This window comes from Topomyia yanbarensis, chromosome 3 (assembly GCF_030247195.1).
Source record: "Topomyia yanbarensis strain Yona2022 chromosome 3, ASM3024719v1, whole genome shotgun sequence".
Lineage (NCBI taxonomy): Eukaryota > Metazoa > Arthropoda > Insecta > Diptera > Culicidae > Topomyia > Topomyia yanbarensis.
The window spans coordinates 140,804,705-140,825,506 of NC_080672.1; the positions used below are offsets into that span (position 1 = coordinate 140,804,705).

Genomic DNA, 20,802 nt, shown 5'->3' on the forward strand with positions numbered 1-20,802 from the left:
AGAACATAAATGAGCAGGGTAGGTGAGATTTGTGAAACTTGTGGCTTGTCAAAATTGACATTACTGACGAATTGTCAAAACTGACACTGGACGAACAACTTGTCAAAGTAGAGTGCACATTTTAAAACGCAGCCACCAGCAAAAAGCTGAATAGAAGAAGGCCACAGTTTGTAGGAAAAATGACCAATTTTTACACACTTTTTCCACTTTCCAATATCGTGGAAGAGCTTGTTTCACTCACTCAATAATATTGATGTTGAAGCGTTCCTGGTCTCTGCACACATGTGTACCAGGCAAAATGTCATACGGTCACCGCAGCGCAGCATCCATCGCAATGTTTGATAAATAATGTGCTAGTGCGATAAGGCAGTTTAGGTATATTTTTCTGAATATATTGGAACATTGAATATTCTGTTGCTGTTAGAAAATATGCCGAAAGAACAGTTCCGCGAAGCGGATGTTATTAAAAAGATGTAGGTATTTTGATTTTCAGAGTCCATTTAAATTATTATTAACCGCATTTTCCAGCTCACATGTTTCTTTTGGCATCGACAGTGCTGAGTTAATTCAGCAGGAGGCTCACTTGCATGTGGTAGCCAAGAATTTGTACAACCAGGATGCCCATCGAACACCAGTGTCCTATGGTGTACTAGATCGAAGAATGGGCGTGAGCCAGAAGGATGCCACATGCGAAACCTGTAAAAAGGGTTTAAATGATTGCGTTGGGCACTTTGGTTACATAGATCTGGCGCTGCCGGTTTTTCATGTTGGCCACTTTCGTGCAACTATTACTATTCTGCAGTCGATTTGCAAAGTTTGCTCCCGCGTGATGTTGAAAGAAGATGAAAAGAAGCAATTTAGTGCTCGCCTAATGAATCCGAATTTATCATATTTGGCAAAAAAGTCGATCCACAGTCAGGTGTTAAAGAAAGCTAAGAAAAACACCAAATGTCCTAGTTGTGGATCCATGAACGGACCGGTCAAAAAAGGAGCAGGTTTGATGAAAATTGTTCACGAACCGTTCCGGGGTAAAAAGGCAACGGACCCGCTGGTAACCAATGCGCTGGAAGAAATGATGACGGCTATTGAAGGCAATCGAGAGCTTTCACAAACTGTCGGACCTTCGTCGTTGATAAAGGAACTGAATCCGGTGGAAGTGTTGGATCTTTTTAGAAATATTCCGAAGAGTGACATTCCACTGCTAGGTATGACTTCCAAGCAATCCAATCCGGCTGATTTGATTGTAACGCGTGTTTTTGTCCCACCGGTTTGTATTCGTCCATCGGTGGTGTCTGAAGTGAAGTCTGGTACTACCGAGGACGACTTGACCATGAAGCAGAGCGAAATTTTATTGATCAGCGATGTTATATCGAAGCACATGATGTCTGGCGGCAAAATTGAGCTTATACAGGAAGATTGGGATTACTTGCAGTTGCACTGCGCATTGTATTTCAATAGTGAATTATCGGGTATTCCCCTTTCTTTGATGGTGAGTTGTTTGTACAACAGAAGTCACAATGGAGTCACTTGAAACAACGTGTTTTTTGCAGCCCAAAAAGCCGACTCGTGGAATTGTTCAGCGGTTAAAGGGAAAGCAAGGTCGTTTTCGTGGTAATTTGTCCGGCAAACGTGTAGATTTCTCTGCCCGCACAGTCATCTCACCCGATCCTAATTTGATGATCCATCAGGTGGGGGTACCGGATCGTGTTGCCAAGATTCTGACATTTCCCGAGCGTGTTAATACAGCTAACATCAATGTAAACTGATTTTTTATAATAATTGCATTACAATCATTGTAACTGTTTTCTTCTAATAGAAAATGCGTCAGCTGATAAAAAACGGGACGGAAAAACATCCAGGAGCTAATTATGTCCAGCAAAAGGGTAGTGCGTTCAAAAAATATCTTGCTTATGGTAACCGAGACAAAGTGGCTCAGGACCTTAAATGTGGTGATATTGTGGAGCGACATCTGATGGACGATGATGTTGTTTTATTCAATCGGCAACCTAGCTTGCACAAACTCAGCATCATGTGTCACGTGGCAAAAGTGCAGCCTCAGCGAACGTTTCGGTTCAACGAGTGTGCTTGCACGCCCTACAATGCCGATTTCGATGGTGATGAGATGAACCTTCATTTACCCCAAACGGAGGAAGCACGAGCCGAAGCACTGGTTCTGATGGGGGTAAATCTTTAATTCGGTATTCCTTTTAAAACATTTTAATCTTGTTTTTTTGCAGAACAAATCTAACCTGGTAACTCCGCGTAACGGAGAATTACTAATTGCAGCAACGCAAGATTTTATTACAGGTGGTTATCTGCTCACACAAAAAGATCAGTTTCTAACGCGCGAACAAGTGATGCAGCTAGCAGCCTGTATGCTTTCTGGCCCGGATGCTAATATGGAAATTGATCTACCAAAACCGGCTATCATTAAACCGCGCAAAATGTGGACTGGAAAACAGATCTTCAGTTTAATCTTGAAACCAAACAAACAGAGCATAGTAAATGCTAATCTCTCCACGAAGGGACGTAACTACACCAGCGGTAAAGATATGTGCGTTAAGGACTCATGGGTAGTTGTACGTAACTCTGAACTGATGTGTGGAGCAATGGACAAAGGCACAATGGGATCGGGTACGAAAAATTGCATTTTCTATGTGCTTCTACGTGATTTCGGTGAAGAATTTGCAATTCGATCAATGTGGAGGTTGGCTCGCATGGCTTCCTACTTTATGATGAACCATGGATTTTCGTTCGGCATTGGTGATGTTACTCCTAGTCGGAGACTCTTAGAGCAAAAACAGCAGCTGTTGGAAAACGGTTACCAACGATGCGATGAATATATTGCCGAAATGAAGAAAGGTACGCTCCAGTGCCAGCCTGGTTGTACTGCGGAGCAAACGCTGGAGGCCGTAATGCTTAAAGAGCTTTCCAGTATTCGAGAACTAGCAGCCAAGGCTTGTTTTCGAGAGCTACACCCAACCAACAGTGCTCTGATTATGGCTCAATCTGGCTCGAAGGGTTCGAATATCAACATTTCGCAGATGATTGCTTGCGTGGGTCAGCAGGCAATCAACGGAAAGCGAGTACCGAACGGATTCGAGGATCGTGCTTTGCCGCATTTCGAAAAGTTTTGTAAGTATATCACATCATCGTCAGTAATTATTTTACATTACAAGACACATATAGAGCACAAAAATTGCACAATGGCAACCCTTTTGACTTAGTCCTCTACTCTATAATCGCGCGAGATTTTGCCCTATATAATTCCGGTATATATGGTTTTTAACGAAAATAAGCAGACAAAAATTGGGTTTTATAGATTGAAAGAGTTGAGGCAAACAAGCCAAATAAATTTGAGTCTTTATTGCTCCATGCCAGGTACCAAATTTCTACTGAACTGAAGCGTTATGTACAGTTTGAACATTTATAACATGCCACCTGTTATACAGTTTTTTTTTTAAATTTTACTACATATTGTGACATTGTTTATGTATGTTTTTAACAATTTAAGTTCAACTGACACTGAGTCTTAATGAACTAATCTACAAATAATTAACCTAAAGTGGTAACAAATGGTTTCTAAACTGTGCAGAACTAATGAAGTCGAAGATGTCGGTAAAATCGTTGAAGCGACGGACTATTGCTAGTATCGGGCTGTTGGCAGCGTAGTTAGCGTTGCGCTTTTCAGTCTGCAACAGTGTTCGAGGACGAAGGACACGGGTTGGTGCGTAGAATTTAATTTGTGATAGGAGATCGGAAACGTCATATTCAGCCAGAAGAAGCTTAGATACGAAGGTAGCTTGCGACGCGTGTCTACGATCTTCTAAAGTGTGCAGTCCTAATAATCGACAACGGTCTTCGTATGGTGGCAAATTCAGCGGATCATTCCAAAGCAATTGACGTAACGCATATCTTATGAATCTGCGCTGGACGGCTTCAATCCTTTGGCTCCATGCTGCATGGTAGGGGCACCAGACGACGTTTGCGAATTCCAACTGTGAGCGCATCAGTGAACTATTGTTATATTTAACGCTTTGAAACACAAAGAATCCCGGAATGCGTTGGATATTTTGAGCATAAAATAGAGATGCACCGAATAGTACTATTCGGCTTTCAGCGGAATACCGAATATTTAATGTTTATTTATTCGGCGTACCGTATATTCGGTTTAAATCAAAATCGGCTGGTATTCGGCGCGAATATTCGGCAGGCATGTCCAAACACGCCACGGCACCGCGTGCTGCATTTTACCACCGCAACCGAGTGTATTGAAATGAGCACCCCAAGCCAGTGCTCGATGCGAAGCACCGATACACGATAAACGAAGCACCTGTGTCGGTGGCGGTGTTAAATTTTCGATCCGGTGCTTGGATGCTTCGGAAAACACTCGGGCTGGGTGCTTTAAAATTTCTGAAGCACCGGAGCCGAGCGCTTTCAACTTCGGATAACACCTCGGAAACTCTTTGACTTTGCACCCGCATCAAAGCGAGAATGTTTAAGCCCGCTAGCATATGCACAAAAAGAAAGAAAAAAAGATTTTTCGGTGCGACGGAATAAAAGAGAACAGCAAATATACTTCTATTATCACGGCAGTTTGATTTTTAGTTAAATATGTAATTATAAAATATCCAAACTCGATGCAAGTATAGATCGCGGATGGTGGATTTTTTTAATTTTGCGTCTTGGAAATACTAGTCAACGAAAATTCTATTTCTTTATCTGCTTGCAAATGTATATCTAATTGAAAGCAAAAGATATGAACTTTGCCATCGATAAACATCTTTTTATTTTGTTTATGATCCCAATCTATACGGATAACGCACATATGGTGCTTAGCTCAATTTGAATCTATTCCTATTGCCGCCATTTGGGGCACACGTTTCGAATTTTCGATCAATCAATCATAAGTATTTCACAGTATTTGGATAATTTTTATTATACGAAACTTTGTTACCAATTTTTAGATATTCTATCTATAGCTGGTCGTAATAATAAAGTATTGAGTCATTTCATGTCGCAAACTCTATTACAATATTTAGCTAAAATAGTGATGAACTGCCTCATAGTGCTTTTTAGGCTGACAAAATGAAGACACTGAAAAAATCTGTTTATCCGGTTACCAGGTTGTTTTGAAAAAAGAATTAATTTCAATTAGAATGTCAAATTACAGTACTAATTTTATCATTGCGGTCAATAAAACGTATTTTCAGAGGAACTAATCTCATATAAAATTGTGGCCCTTCGCTAAAACAAGGTCATGTATAAGGTGATCATATTTCGCAAATATTTCATATTCATTCCAAGCAGCTCGTCCTGGTAAGTTAAAAGGGAGGGAGGCTTCGCTTTACTCTAATGGAACTGGAATTGTTCATATCATTTGCATCAAGTTACCTACTGCAGAGAACTTCAATTTTCAAAATTACTTGAAACACGTTATCGTATGTAAAGGCGTTAGGGCACAAGCAAGGTGCGCCCATACGATTTATTTCCGCCTTATACGTCATTACCAGTGCCAATACAAAACTTTTAACACAGCACAATGCATAGAAATGAATTTTGGCCGGACTTCATTACTTTTCTGGCACATCCAACGGCGTCCGTGTGTTGACGTGCCGTTTGGTTCGCTGTAGGGGAGACTGAGGAGACTTAATCCCCTTTTTTATTTTTCAGTACAACTCCGTGGAATGATAAAAAACTATGTATTTTTTTGTAGTTTTATATTGTTTATAGGGATGACTAATAATCATAAAAAAATACATGGAAATATTATACTGGACATGAGCTATGAGCATTTCTGGAAAACAACAAAAAAATGGAAAATTGTTAGATTAGTGGAGACTCGATCCCTAATTTGGGGACACTTGATTCCTTTATGAAAACGTATTTAAAAGAGCATGTAGGGTAATAAGCCTATTTTTGCCCTGTTTCTACTATTATACTACCCATCTGAAGCCTTTGGTTAGAGCAGCGTCTGCCATCTTTGCTCAACGCATTGACTCAAATGGTATTGTGATAATGGGGGTACTCGATTAGAGATTTTGCTGCGCTCAAACAGAAGATTTTCACCATTCTCAAGAAAATTTTGTTATTATATTGGCTCTTAATAAGAGGCGAATGACCTTAACGTTAAAACCTCTATAATCGAAATAAAAAATGGACCTTAATAACAAATCAAAGAAGCTGAAATAATAAAATTATTGTGGTACCCTTCTTAATAGGGCAAAAACGGGTACATTACCCCATTCAATTTTATAAATGGATTGTAGTATTGATTAAATTGTTATGATTAGATATTGTTATTTTTGTTACTACATATTACGCATCTCTCACCTGATTTTTTTACGAATTCCCCAAAACTCCATGCAATTATTTGAAACCTGTCTTTACTATGGCTGAGGAACGTCAAATGTAGGATGAATGGTTACTACGTATACTGTAGTAAACAATTACAGTTATGTTTCTTTACGATAAAGCGTTCATTTTTGACATTTTTTTTATGACAACAATGACTCAAATTGTTCTGGTGTGAATTTGGTTATTTTCAGTGGTGTGTATGAAGTATGGCGAAGGGGATCAAATCTCCACGAATTTGAAGGGATCAAGTGAATCCATAGCATCTATTTCAGGAAACTTTAGCAAAAATATAATTGAACAAAGGAATCAACTCAATCATAACGTATTCATATAATTGACATTCTCCTGTAATTCTGTATGCAAAAGTAGAGTATATAGTGGGTGATTTTATCAATTTTATAAAAGTTTGAAAAGTTGAAAAATAAATCTTCTTCGGTTCTTCTGAGACTTTTTTTTAAATCGATAAAAATTCGGTTGCACAAAAGTCCAATTTCTTTTTTCTGTGTTAATGATATTTTTGTTTAGATAAAACTACGCAACTTTATAGTATATTCGATTAATGCATTCTGATCCGCCTTTGAGTTACAATGATGGAGTCAAGTCTCCCCGGGGATCAAGTCTCCTCAGTCTCCCCTACTATAGACTTATAGAGCATTAATCTAGAAAAAAATCTACGTTATCATAAATATCGCTAGCTAGTGTCCTAGTCCTTATCAGTTCTTCGATAGTTATACTATATAAGCTATATTCATTATTCCGCATGTAAACTAAATAAAACAAAGACAAATTTAGTTGACAAGATGGTAAGTGATCAACCAAACCACATTCTGAAGTGATGCAGTTTGAAATCTGAAGACTAGATTTTTGTCTTGCTATATTCTGCATTTTAATAATTGAACCGATACCTTGTCCTTTTTATATCTATTCTGCTTTAAGGTATAAAAAAGCCAGCTTCAAATGAGTTTTTACAATTTGATCGGCAAAATTTAATTTCTGCATGCATTTTAGATACATAAAATTTTATTTGACTGTCTAAATAGATTTAAATTCTTGCACAGTATAGTGGGTGTGTAGACTTACCAGTCATAAAGAGTATAACTGTACTGGAAACAGTGATCGATGTGTGGATATGCGATGATTTTTGCTGATACGGTCGGGCATCTATCATCGACATAACTTTTTATAGTCCGTCGGAGATGGCAAACATGAGTTGGAAAGTTTGTGAAAACTAAAAGCATATTGACCACCAGACCATCCAGTACAATATTGGTCAATGAAGTTATGCTTTGTGTAAACACTACGCACAGGAAGAGACTCCTCTCATTTAAACGTCGAGAAGTTAGCTAAAGCATGTAACACCACAACACCAACGAAAAGCTCATTAATTTACTTTATTTTTTCAGTAGTTGAAAAATTAATTGACTTACACCAGAAAATCGAATAACAGACAAATGATTTCCCGGATAATACGACCTGTAATGCATTAAATACACCTTAAATTTGTTTGAGAATTCATGCACAAATAGCTATACAAAACTGAAATATATCATGAACCCGTTAACAATATATTATATAAATGAAAAGCAACTGAAAAGACAAATCACACCTTGGAATTTTACAAATTGAATAGAGCCAAATTGATACATTTACATTTAACATATTTTATTTTTGATTCGATTACCCGGGGTAAGATGTTTTAAATCCCCGGATATTCGAATCGGATTATTATTTGGAATAAATTTCCCTTTTTCCACAGCAAAACAAAAAAAATATGTGTACATAATTTGCATCTATAAGATGTTAACAACGTTCTTAAGAAATGATACTTGAAATTGGCTTGGTTCGTCAATAGACCATCGGTATAATTTGTGTTGGGTTTGTGTAAGTCATAGAAATTTAAACGCGTATGTAAATGATATGTTCCCACGCGAGTTGACTTTATTCGCTTGCGTATTATCATATGATAAGTTGTTTCTTTTTACTTTTACTATAAATTTTGACAAATGAACAGTATATTTGATTGAATTTATTAGAATGACAAAATAGGATGATTTGTATTGAACAAAAACCAAGATCTAAAAATTGCAATACAAACTAGTTGGACCCACTACCATTTGCCCGAAAGGTAGACTGAAAATATTGGTCTTAAAGTTTTTGTTTAATTCATACACGGCACTCATGAAGTCATTTGATGGTAGCTGAAGCTGCAACTTTAAAATTTTTACTAAAATACTACAATTTCATGTTTGATTTAACCTATTCGGAAACTAAAGAGAATTTCCACAGATTTTAAATATTCATCTTTCTACCTAGAGTTAAAAACTAAAATGTTTTCTCAATCAGTAACATATTCACTTTCCAGACTGATTTCTGGAAACATAATTTCTTTTTGAAGTTATGACTAAAGCTGAGAAATAGGAGACTTAACGACCTTGACTTATACTACTTTTTCAGAAATCATATTTTTATTAATTTTATAATGACAGGACATTATTTTGAGCATTTCGAGACAAATGAAAAATACAACCGTCAAACTGGGAACTTGCAACACTTCTGACTTCCTCTGTTAACGTAAATTAAGCAACGGTAATAATAATTTTAACAATTTGGAGTCAAAAGTCTTAAAATTATGCAAAACATATGAAAGGTGTTGACCGAATAAAAATATTTAAATTCAACATTTTTTTCTATCACGCATTCCTATTTGCTTTTCAATTCAATTTAGGCACATATGTATTTCCATACCTGAATAAAATTTTCAAACTGAGCTATTTAGTACTAAGTAGCGGAAAACTTTGACACTTTAGACTTTCAATTATACTTTTAGTAATACAAATGTGGAGGTTACAATCCAATCGCTATTAATCGTTAAATAGTTAGTCTCAATATTATTTTTTTTAGTTTTTAGAAGAGAATTTTCTCTTATTTTTAAAGAATACAAATGACCGGACGATATTTAAATTTCGAAGTGCAGAAGAATCTTTTTAATTTTGATACTGAATAAAGGTCATTTATGGTCTTCATACGTAATACTCGGACTGAGGTTGTTTGATGTAAGAGTTGGCTAAGATGTACAATTCGACTTCAGTACCAACGCCAATTTAAATCCATTCATTCATCTATTTATAATTCCTACATGCATACCTACTTAATCCTTCCTTACTGTATAATGCATTACAGATTCTTCATAAAGTACCAAGCTCGTTCATGCATATGAACGCACAAATTGCTTTGAGCCACTTACCAAGCGACAGCAATAGCGCGGCGATAATCGCTACCGAAATATAAACTGCCGTGTTTTACGAATTTAAGGCTCAAGTTACCTCAAGGCTTGGTAGTATGCGTATGAAAAAATGTGTTCAGCTTTGCCACCAGATTATCCATTTAAACCTTTTCAAAACTCTAAAAGAAGAATATCAGTCGATTTATTAGATCATCACGATTCGATTCATGCAAAATACCTGCTGGAAAAACCATCGGCTTAGCTGGATGGTGCTTTTGAAAAAGTGGCTGTGATTTTTTATCACACTACCACACCGAGCTGGGGTACGCAACACAACTACGCAATGAAAAAACCACTGCCACTTTTTCAAAAGCACCATTTAGCTAAGCCGATGGTTTTTCCAGCAGGTATTTTGCATGAATTGAATCGTGATGATCTAATAAATCGACTGATATTCTTCTTTTAGAGTTTTAAAAAGGTTTAAATGGATAATCCGGTGGCAAAGCTGAACACAAATTTTCCTACGCACACTACTAAGCGTTCAGTTCTAACACATGCTTAAAAAAGGTAACTTGAACCTTAAAAACACTCGGTGCGGTGCCTGCCGATGTCAGAAACACCTCGGTTGCGGTGCCTGCCGAAGTCAGAAACACTCGGGTCGGTGCTTTGCCGAAGCAACGAGCACGGTGGTTAAATATCATGCGCTGGCACCGACACCGGTGCCTTGGTATCGGCGACCGGTGTCTGCTGTTGAGCACCGGTACGGCGCACAGTGGCTGGAGGCTGGCCAAAACCTCAAAAATTTATTATTGAAATATTTATATTTTATATTTTTCCCAAATTTCTCATGTATTGAATGATGTATATTCAAAATTTTATGGTCATTGGATAAGAATAAGATTTTTAACAATAGTTTAAACGTAGCAAAGTCCGGAAATTTTAATGATTTTCATTTCCGAAACCACCATTGCTCTGTTCACTTCAAATGTATGTTGCTCTTTTGATTTTGGTCCAATTTTAGCACAACTAATTTCATTGTGTAGAGGAACGAAAGAGCTTGGTTAGTGATTAAAATACATTTGGTAAATTTACTTGGAACTATGATTTTTTAGTTTAAATATGTTTGAGGTGGTCAGATCAAAAATACTTTTTTCACTAATGTATTCTGTACAAATTTCGGAAACATTTCGGAACGGTCACATAGTATACATTCTATGGGAAATAACCTCTACTTTTCGAATATAATGGTCTCGTTCTGCGCCTAGGTGCGCAAAAAGTTTTAAGGGGATTTTGAAGCTTTGTTGCTGATATGGAGGCGCATGGTGTTTTGTGTAAAATAGTTAGACAATCTACTATAAACCAACACGTTATACAATGGATTTAAAGTAGTGTTCTTCATTTTTTATGATATTGCTGACATTGGTGAACAGTAACGGAAAATCTATCATGAAAACGGAATCATAGTTATAAGAAAGGTTCAATGACACTGTATGAAAAAATGCATTTAATATTTTACGACTTTTGACATCAAAAATGAGCTCAGCACCTCAAAATTAGCTTAAATTGTGATTTTCAGCCAATTTAGGTAACATTTGAGGTTTTGTCCGACTTTTGTTTGAAGACCCGCCACTGTGCGGCGTGCCAACTTCAATCCTCTTGGTGGCGTGTTTATTGGTAGAATTGGCCCACCGTGCAGCACCGTTCGGTGCTTTTGCCATGCCTGATATTCGGTCGACCGAATATTCGGTGCATCTCTAGCGTAAACCTAGTAGACGATTTGCTTTGTCAATGATCGCTGAGAAGTGATGGGTGTACGTTAGCCTTTCAGCTAGGACGACGCCCAAATCTTTTACAATGTCAGCGCGTTGTAGCTGAGTTCCAGCAATGTTGTAGTTGAAAGTAAACATAGTTCTCGTTCGATGAAAGCTGATAACAAAGAACCATCATATTTTTTTACACCAACTGGAAGGTATCAACGAGATACTGTAGCTCACGGCAATCGGCTTCTTTATTTCTTTATTTTTTTATTCGAAGCCAGGTGGAACAGTTATAGTTAAGTCAGTCCTGGTACGGGTTAGGTGGATGCACTCCATAGGAGAAGAAGGGATGATGGACGGGGAAGGGTATGAAATGTTTGTTGAGCGTAATGTTAAGTCATTTAGTATGTCCGTCCATAAGTCAGTACATTGTCAGTATTATATCTGACTTTTTGTTGATCTATCTAGGGTAATAATAGTTTTAGGAATATATTTTTCCTACCTCGAGATTTGTGCTGGCATTTTAATGTTTACCTGTGCCCCATGTCTGTTTGTGTATTCCTGCTCAGCTTTAAATGAGCTTCATGGTACTTAGAACGTAACTAACCCACCTACATTAGATGAGAAGAAAAGATTGTTTATATATAGGAGCGGGCCATTTGGCATAAGGTCATTTGGCATAATGGACATTTGGCATAACGGTTATTTGGCATAATGGTCATTTGGCATAATTTGCGAAATTGATCACACTAAAGGTCATTTGGCATGTTGAGCATTGATCACACTGAATGTCATTTGGCATAACGGACATTTGGCATAATGGTCATTTGGCATAATTTTGAGAATTGATTACAATGAAGGTCATTTGGCATAACGGTCATTTGGCGTAACGGACATTTGCGATAATGGATATTTGGCATAACGGACATTTGGCATAATTTTGCTAAATGATTTCACTGAGTCATTTGGCATAACATACGAATGTGTAGTTTATCAGGTAAATGACCCAAAAGATTAAAGCTGCACTAAGCAATAATGTGTTGTTATCCATTACCTATTATTGATTATATTTCGTGTGAATTTTTAACATTTTATAACTGATTTTGCCTTCTTTTAAATATGAACAGGTAATTTGAGTTTCATTTTTGAAATTTTTGTGCTTGATTATACTTGCAATTATGGATTCTTTGCTATGACCTACATTTTAGTATAATATAGTGTAGAACTGCGATCTACCCGACGTATGTTTTGTTTTGGCCAGTATTTTTATGATCGCCAGTGAGTTTTGGTTTTCCATACAATGCTTCAATAACTAAAATTATCTTTATTATCTTTCTTCATATCATGAGCTATTCTTTCGAATTATATACTTTATCATTTGTGGATTTTGTTATGTTTTTCAAACGATCAGTTATTGAATGAACTTACAAATATTCAACCGTCGGTTGTTACTCTGTTCTAGCAGTTGGGGCGAAGCTAGTGTTATGCGGCTTTGCCGCATAACTGAGATAAAGGATCCGAAGCGGCGCAAATCCCCGCATGCCAGCTGCTTACAACTGCATAACTAACTTTCCCTCGAACGATGAACGTTATTGTCTACATACAATAAAAATACATAATACATGCAAGAAAGGATATACTCAAAAAATATTCTGGTAATCAATAACTTTATCACTGCATATACCTTTGCCACACGACCGGTATGCTATATTACTGTTTTCCTTAACATAAAAATATTCAGCAGCAGCACGGCTCAAAATTATACCAAATTACCTGACTTCTCACACAGTCTTAAATTACAGTAATGTTTCGATTATATCACGGTGGTCTGTATTTTAGCGATATTTGAATATTCAAAACAAAACAAAAATGTCATTCAAGCATTAACCCATGTATTTCTATAAACAAAAAGTAATAAAAAGTTAAAGAATAGATCATAGTAGGGTAATGAGCCTTGTTTCTATTATCAAACTACCCATTTCAACCCGTTGGTTAGGGCAGCGTATGCCATGTTCAACGCATTGATGGTAGTGCGAAAATAGAAGCATTTGATTCGAGTTTTTGGGGCGCTCAACCAGAAATATTTTGCCATTTTCAGGACGTTTTTGTTATGATATTGGTTCTTTGGAATGAAGCAAGGATACCAATGCCAATTTATCGACTGTATACTACGTATCTAATAGAATAGTGTGATACCCTGCCCAATGGCGCCAAAATTAGGTCTTTATGCTACATAGAAATAAGTATATCTCCAATTGTTGTTGTCCTTCCAAAAGAAAAGTATTCAGATTCACATCAATTTAAGAGAAAATGTATATCTAGGCAAACCTACCATATCTTGCGTATTTTGTTTTTCTCATTATTTTGTTAGACTTTCGTGCGTATAATTAACATTTAAGCTAATAAAAAAGAAACCATTTTTTACCCGCTACACCAGACACGGCAAATAAATTACGAAGAATTTAAAACAAAAATTGAATTCAGCCGAAAGATATCTCGGCAATCCTAATCATTGCAACAATGTTTTGGGTAAAACATAATTTCGAGATATTATTCACGTTTATAGTTGAACAGCGCTATAACTTTGCTTCTTCTGCTTAGGTCTCTATAAAAATTTGAGATACTATCTTAAGAATCTATACTCTAAGATAAAACAAGAAGAAAGTGCGACTTTTTCACCGACCTCATCATGTATAACGAAATAGTCCGAAACCCACTAATAAGCTCATTACCCTACATGTAAATGAACAAGTAAAAATGACCGTTATGCCAAACGACCTTCAGTGTGATCAATGCTCAAAATTATGCCAAATGATCATTATGCCAAATGTCCGTTATGCCAAATGACCTTAAGTGTGATCAATTTACAAAATTATTCCAAATGACCATTATGCCAAATGTCCGTTATGCTAAATGACCTTATGCCAATTGACCCAGAGCCCTTTTAAATGCTGTTTTGTTACCATTTTTAATTGTCCAGCTCCAGTCCTCAACAATGCTTGATGGGGCTACATAAAGAAATAGATATTACCTGCATCTAAACTACTTTTAGGTGTTTGGTGATGTGGTTCACGTGGATTGGATTTCTTCAAAAACTACGCGTTTCAGTTATGTTGATCTAGTTGAGCATTAACTAGTGGCTGTACAGTATGTTTAAGAAAAGGTTCCGTCCATAAGAGATTGTCATCTCTCTTTCTGAAAACAGCGAATCCGATTCGTTATAGACGAGTGTTACTCGCCATCTTCACGAGCCAGAGCGACAGAGCGATTTAAGAGATAAAAACACCCACCTTCAGTCTGATCATCTCTTATAGATGACATTGGATGACAATGGACATTGATCCGAATCGAATGACTCGATCACTATGCCCAAGATCAAATGAGTCTTCGAACAGTTAAACCGGTATATTCCACCATTTGAAAGTAGAAACACACCGCCCGCCAAAACACTCCACCCAATGACTATTAGTCAAATGATCTTCTGGAATTTCTTATCGTCATCATGAATCCTGATTTGGCGATACATTTTGGATATGTCGCTCGAGAAGACGTATCGGTGGATTCGGAACCGCATCACGATGTTCAGTAACAAATCTTGCACAGCCGGTCCGATCATAAGCAAGTCGTTTAGCGACACTCCAGAAGATGATTTTGCCGATGCGTCGAAAACCGTTCGTAGTTTGGTAGAAGTAGAAGTAGGTTTCAGAAAGGCTTGGTGAGGTATATAGAAGTTTGGGCTGCTACTCACCTCGGGCTGAGGCGTTTCCTTGCAGTGATTGAGCCGTATGTATTGCTCCATAAAGAAATCATATTGTTGTTTCAGTTCCGAATTGCTTGCCAGACGTCTTTCAAGCTGTCCAAACCTTTGGAGCGTCTGCTGGCGTGATTCACCAAGCTTGTCAGTGGTGTTGCTTAAGCGTAATCTGACCACATAGATGTCCCGGGTCGTTGTTTGTTGGTAATGTTGTTCACATAACTCGTCTTCACTCGACAGCTTCGTTGATATTGGAACTTCTTCCAACTCCCAGAAACGTTGGATTAACTGTTTGAGTTGATGATGATCGGGATCGGAAAGCGCTGTGTGGCTGCCTTTGTATTGACGGTATGGTGAATGTCCAGTAACAACACCCGAAGCTACCCATCCAAGTGTCGTCTCTTGAAGGACCGGTAATTTATCGCCGAGCTGTATTTGTTAAGTCTTCAGTATGTGGAAAAACAGTTGTGCACTAATTAAGAGATCGATGCGCTGGGGCTTGTAAAATTTTGGATCTGCTAACAAAACTATCCGGAATAGTCGAGTCGGATACGTTGAGCGACGAGACATTCTAGAGATACTTTAGAAACCCTCTTCATGGTCACAAAGATTTCTTGTCGATGGCTTCATTCCTCTATGACCAGATCCGCCCTTTCTCAGAATATCACCCTTACTTTAACATTCTTTCGCAAGTATTCACATTACTTGTAACGCGAAGATAAAAAATTGACGAAGAAATTGACGGAGCGGAAATTTTACGCGTATACCGGCGACGCTTGCTGAGATCGATCCTTTCGCTCAGTCTAATTTGTCTGTTATGACAAATATCCATGTTGCCAAATGGCTCGCCCCCACATAGATGCTGTATATTCCACAGTTAAAAAAGAAAAATGGGATAATGTATGGACTACTTAGCACGGCTATTCCAGAGATACAACTAGAACACCTACTGGAACTTTCATTGTAGTAACATTCAAAACACATATTTACATTTCAAACGTACACTTTCAGCTAAAATCCCAGCGGCTCGCGGTTTTGTGCAGAACAGCTTCTACTCCGGCCTAACGCCGACAGAATTCTTCTTTCACACAATGGCCGGTCGTGAAGGTTTGGTCGATACGGCTGTTAAGACAGCTGAAACCGGTTACCTTCAACGTCGGTTGGTTAAATGTTTGGAAGATCTCGTTGTTCAGTATGATGGAACCGTTCGTAATGCAATCGGTGAAGTGGTAGAGTTTACCTACGGTGGCGATGGACTGGATCCGGTTTTTATGGAGGTCAAAAACAAACCAGTTGACATTGAGCGCCAGTTTATGCATGCGAGAAGCGTCAATCCTTGTCGGGGACAGAAATCTCTAAAAGGAGAGGAGATTCTCCCAACTGCCGAAGAGATTCTTAGGAAACCGGATTTTGACGGATGTCGAGCTGATTTCAGGAAGGAGTGCTTGTAAGTTTACGAGTTTTTTTTTGAATTTGGTTGTTTAATGAGTTTTCTTCGATTGCAGGGAGTTCCTGGATAAATTTGGTCAGCGATTATCGCAAATTCAGAGCCGCTACAGTAGTCGTTCCAAGGTGGCCATGGAGATAGAGCGAACTACGATGGGTCAGTTGGAGATGTTCCTTCAGCAAGTACGCAACAAGTATAACAAAGCAATAACCGAACCAGGTACCGCCGTGGGAGCGCTGGCAGCTCAAAGTATCGGTGAACCTGGCACACAGATGACCCTGAAAACTTTCCACTTTGCTGGTGTTGCTTCAATGAACATTACCCAGGGCGTACCTCGCATAGTAGAAATTATTAACGCTACGAAAGCTATTTCCACACCAATTATCACAGCAGAAATTGAGGATAAGATGAGCATGGAGTATGCCCGAAAAGTTAAAGCAAGAATAGAAAAGACCACGTTGGGGGAAATTTCTTCCTATATTGAGGAGGCGTACAAATCTGACGATTGTTTCTTGTTGATCAAACTGGATTTGGAGCGAATTAGGGTTCTGGGACTGGAAGTCAATGCAGAAACTATACGATACTCGTAAGTACACTCACCTACCACCCACGATGCGCTGATTCTCCGTAGGAGTATATTGGATCAAACTCAAATTTGGGCATAAAGAAAAACGTACCTAATTTGAGTAAAGTTGAATTTTCGAGTTTCGGATTCTCCTCATTAGACACTGACATTGAAATGAATCACACAACTTAACCCTTTTTTGACCAACGTTTTTTTTTTCTGCCGTATATACGGTTCCAAAGCTAAATTCCCTTGGAAGGGTTGGGGTCGTGAAACAAGAAAACCCTGTTTTCATCAAGGTATGTGCTTCTTTCGTAGTGCTAATATGTGTCCAGTTGAAAATTATAGTAGTGACTGATGACACCAACGGTACTAAATACCAAACGAAATCGTATTTAGTGAGTAGCGAACGACCGAGTCGGTCTGTTAGCTATCAACGAGAAGAATTCTGAGCACAAAAATTTACCTTTACTCATTTATACAATGTCTCGATGTTATTTTAGAAATATTTTGCAATGCAAACTTTCATTTTTGCTTTCAGGATCTGCATCTCCAAGCTGAAGCTTAAGCAAGAAAACGTCGAAGTCTACGGCCCTTCGCTAATTATCATCCGTCCGGATCCAGCGAAACACAGTCATGCATTGAATGCGGAACTACAACGCCTACTAACTGCAATCCCGAACGTGGTAGTGGCTGGACTTCCACAAGTTTCTCGCGCTGTCATTGCCGTTGATGATTCGCGAGGTACACCAACGTATAAATTGTGTGTTGAAGGTTATGGACTGAGGGATGTGATGGCCACATACGGAGTAGTTGGGGCAAAAACTAAAAGTAACAATATTCTGGAGGTGTACGCTACACTGGGAATTGAAGCGGCTCGGACAACAATCATGAATGAAATTACGGACGTTATGGAGGGGCACGGTATGAGTGTGGATCATCGGCACATTATGTTACTGGCCAGTCAGATGACTTCGAGAGGTGAGGTGCTTGGTATCACTCGACATGGGTTGGCCAAGATGCGGGAATCAGTGTTTAATTTGGCTTCGGTAATGGTTCTAGAATGCGGATTAGAGGAAATAACCTAAATCAAAGTATACTTTCTTATTTTAGTTTGAAAAGACAGCTGATCATCTATTTGACGCTGCGTATTATGGGCAAACTGATTCAATAGACGGAGTTTCGGAGAGAATTATTTTAGGAATGCCAGCAGCAATCGGAACAGGGCTATTTAAGTTGATTCATAATCATAAGGATACCAATTTGGAGGAAGTAGTGGAGCCTATTTTCAATTTGTCATGACGAAGGTTTTAGGCGTGTTGACCACAATACATATTTATTGAAAATATCATCCTTACAGTAGAATTAAACAGATCCGTTCTCAATGTGATAAAGCTATGGAACGAAAGAAATGTTACTTGGATACATACAAACAGGAGCGTTTCATTGAAGCTTTCCACTGCACAATTTTTCCATAATCTCGTGATTGTAAGTCGAGTGTAGCATTAATCCTAGAACACCTGCTCGTGATGCCATCGCTTGACGAACTTGTCGTTCCTGTTCAACGAGTTCATCCATTTTCAGCCATTGCCGCACACGTTCCAAATCGATTTCTGCCCGCCGGATCTTTTCCCATACATAATGCTTGAAACAGGATTTTTTAGGAGCACTAGAATAAATAACAAATGTTTTAAATCTAGATAAGCGTAATTTCTTGTAAAAATTGACATTGTTTGATAAGCGTTTGTCTGAACAATCTAAACAGCACAGATAGTTGCATGTTCTTATGCAGAAATTACTTTGAAGAATTATTGACTATACTAAGCTTCCTATATCTCTCTTGGACATATACCCAGAGACATATAGATCACATCAAGGGTGAATTTTTACTGTTTAAAGCCTCACTTTATTAATATATACTGCTCTTGAAAAAAATGTTTCGACAAAATGACTTCAAGAAATGTATATGCAAATCCTAGTTGATAGTTTGGCACTTACCGACAAAACTCTCCCGTTAGTTGGAAGACATTTCTCACCAGTGGACATCCGCAAACGTCCGTATCGCTCACCTTCGGATCCTTGCAATGCTCTGGACAAAGCACCCGGAGCCGTTTGCAGTACGTCGTACTGGCCGGGTTGTAGAAATCACAAAACATCGAGTTGCCCTCTATTCTCGTTTTGAAAATGCTGCCGAAACTGGCTTGGCTTTCGTACTTATTGAAACATTTCTCCATATGGCGAATAGCGGTTTTGGAGTGAATTTCATGACCACAGGTTATACAATATGTTGACATTTCATCCTCAACGTCATTACTGTCCAGTGCATTCGGATCCAGCGTGCACCTTTTTGCGCGGTCAACTAGCAGGTCCAATTCCGCGTGCCGTTTATCCAACTCGGCTAATGTCGCTCGGACAATTGTTTGTTTAGTTCGAATTGCCTCCAAAGCCTTTTTGTTTTGTTCCTCGCATACCGCTGGGCTTAGCGACCATTCCTGAATCCGCTGTGGAAGAACTTGGTATATTCTACTGGTTGCCAACTTCATACCACAATGATCAGAGCAGTACTTGGACTGGGGCCTTGCAGTCATAATGCAACCGGGACCATAACATTGTCGATCTCCTTCTAAAGCGGGATTTATTCCACCTTCCGGAGTCAACGAGCGTTTCCTCTTTTTAGCTCTAGAAGCAGCTTTGGATTCACGATCCTTTTTCCTACTGACTGTGTTGGTACAGATTCTCATTTCACACCGTTGCTTTCTACCATTATTTTGGTATCCCAGACAAGCATCACAACTTCTACAGCTTTGCGCCTTGCATCCTTCACACTGCCCGCATCGTTTCTCCGACTTACTAGCCCCCTTTTCCTTCACCTTCTTCGGTTTCTTATCATCCGGATTGGGCATCGGTACTGCGGCCGGCACAAGCCGGAATACGGTCTGCAGCGAGGGGTCTTCCTCCTTGCATCGTTGACAGTAGTATTGCTTGATATGTTTGGCTTCCTTTTCCGAAACATTGATGCAATCCCCATGGTACCATTCCTCGCAGGCATCACAGGCGCTGGTTGAAAGTACAATATAAGCAATTTTTTTTATATAAAAGACAACATATTTACATCATAAAACGAGAAGAATCAGATGACCGGCAAATGCAGTACGCTTGGCCATCCTGTTTTAGGATGGTGGCAATTTTACTTTTCCGCTCCGGAAGATCAAATTCACGCGCGATTTCCTCTTTCTAGGGAATAACAGAATACAAGATGTTACTAATTTATTGGGTGATATGAATACAATTAAATTAGTTTACCGATTTTTTACTCTTTTTCTTGGGTTCAGCCATTTCAAGCGGATGGAAAACCCAAAAAACTTGCAAAAATATACCAACAAATCCTTCCGAACTGCTTATTTACAATTATTATTATGCGTTCACTGGCGACCTGGCGTTGTCGTCGCTGAAACAAAACGAAGCCGTCAGGCAGGGGTGCCAAACTGAAAGATTTATCTGTTCTTTCCCAGATTTTTAATCGTCTTCCAAGCATAAAGATTATTAATTTTAATAATTATTTTTGTCTAATCCGCGCAGTTTATAGTTTAAATTTGTGGCAATCTCGACAAACGTACGATTAGGGCGTATAGAGTACTGTTACCGTATTAGTGTGTTCAACGGTTTGATTCCTCCACCTGTCATAGATGGAGGAAAACA

The 20,802-nt window shown here is 38.5% G+C and overlaps 2 protein-coding genes across 2 annotated transcripts; one reads left to right on the top strand and one right to left on the bottom strand.

The window, feature by feature from the left end:
• Window positions 1-249: 249 nt before the first annotated feature.
• On the top strand, window positions 250-18,536 carry LOC131692219 (DNA-directed RNA polymerase III subunit RPC1). The gene is made up of 9 exons (XM_058979132.1): window positions 250-473; window positions 529-1,489; window positions 1,551-1,757; window positions 1,817-2,182; window positions 2,238-3,135; window positions 16,103-16,538; window positions 16,597-17,124; window positions 17,645-18,152; window positions 18,217-18,536. Exons 1-9 carry the CDS (start codon window positions 430-432, stop codon window positions 18,403-18,405), a joined length of 4,137 nt encoding a protein of 1,378 aa, XP_058835115.1. The 5' UTR covers window positions 250-429; the 3' UTR covers window positions 18,406-18,536.
• On the bottom strand, window positions 18,421-20,557 carry LOC131692220 (CXXC-type zinc finger protein 1-like). The gene is made up of 4 exons (XM_058979133.1): window positions 20,407-20,557; window positions 20,216-20,337; window positions 19,102-20,160; window positions 18,421-18,772 (listed from the first exon to the last, which is right to left on the bottom strand). Exons 1-4 carry the CDS (start codon window positions 20,437-20,439, stop codon window positions 18,547-18,549), a joined length of 1,440 nt encoding a protein of 479 aa, XP_058835116.1. The 5' UTR covers window positions 20,440-20,557; the 3' UTR covers window positions 18,421-18,546.
• Between the last annotated feature and the right edge of the window lie 245 nt (window positions 20,558-20,802).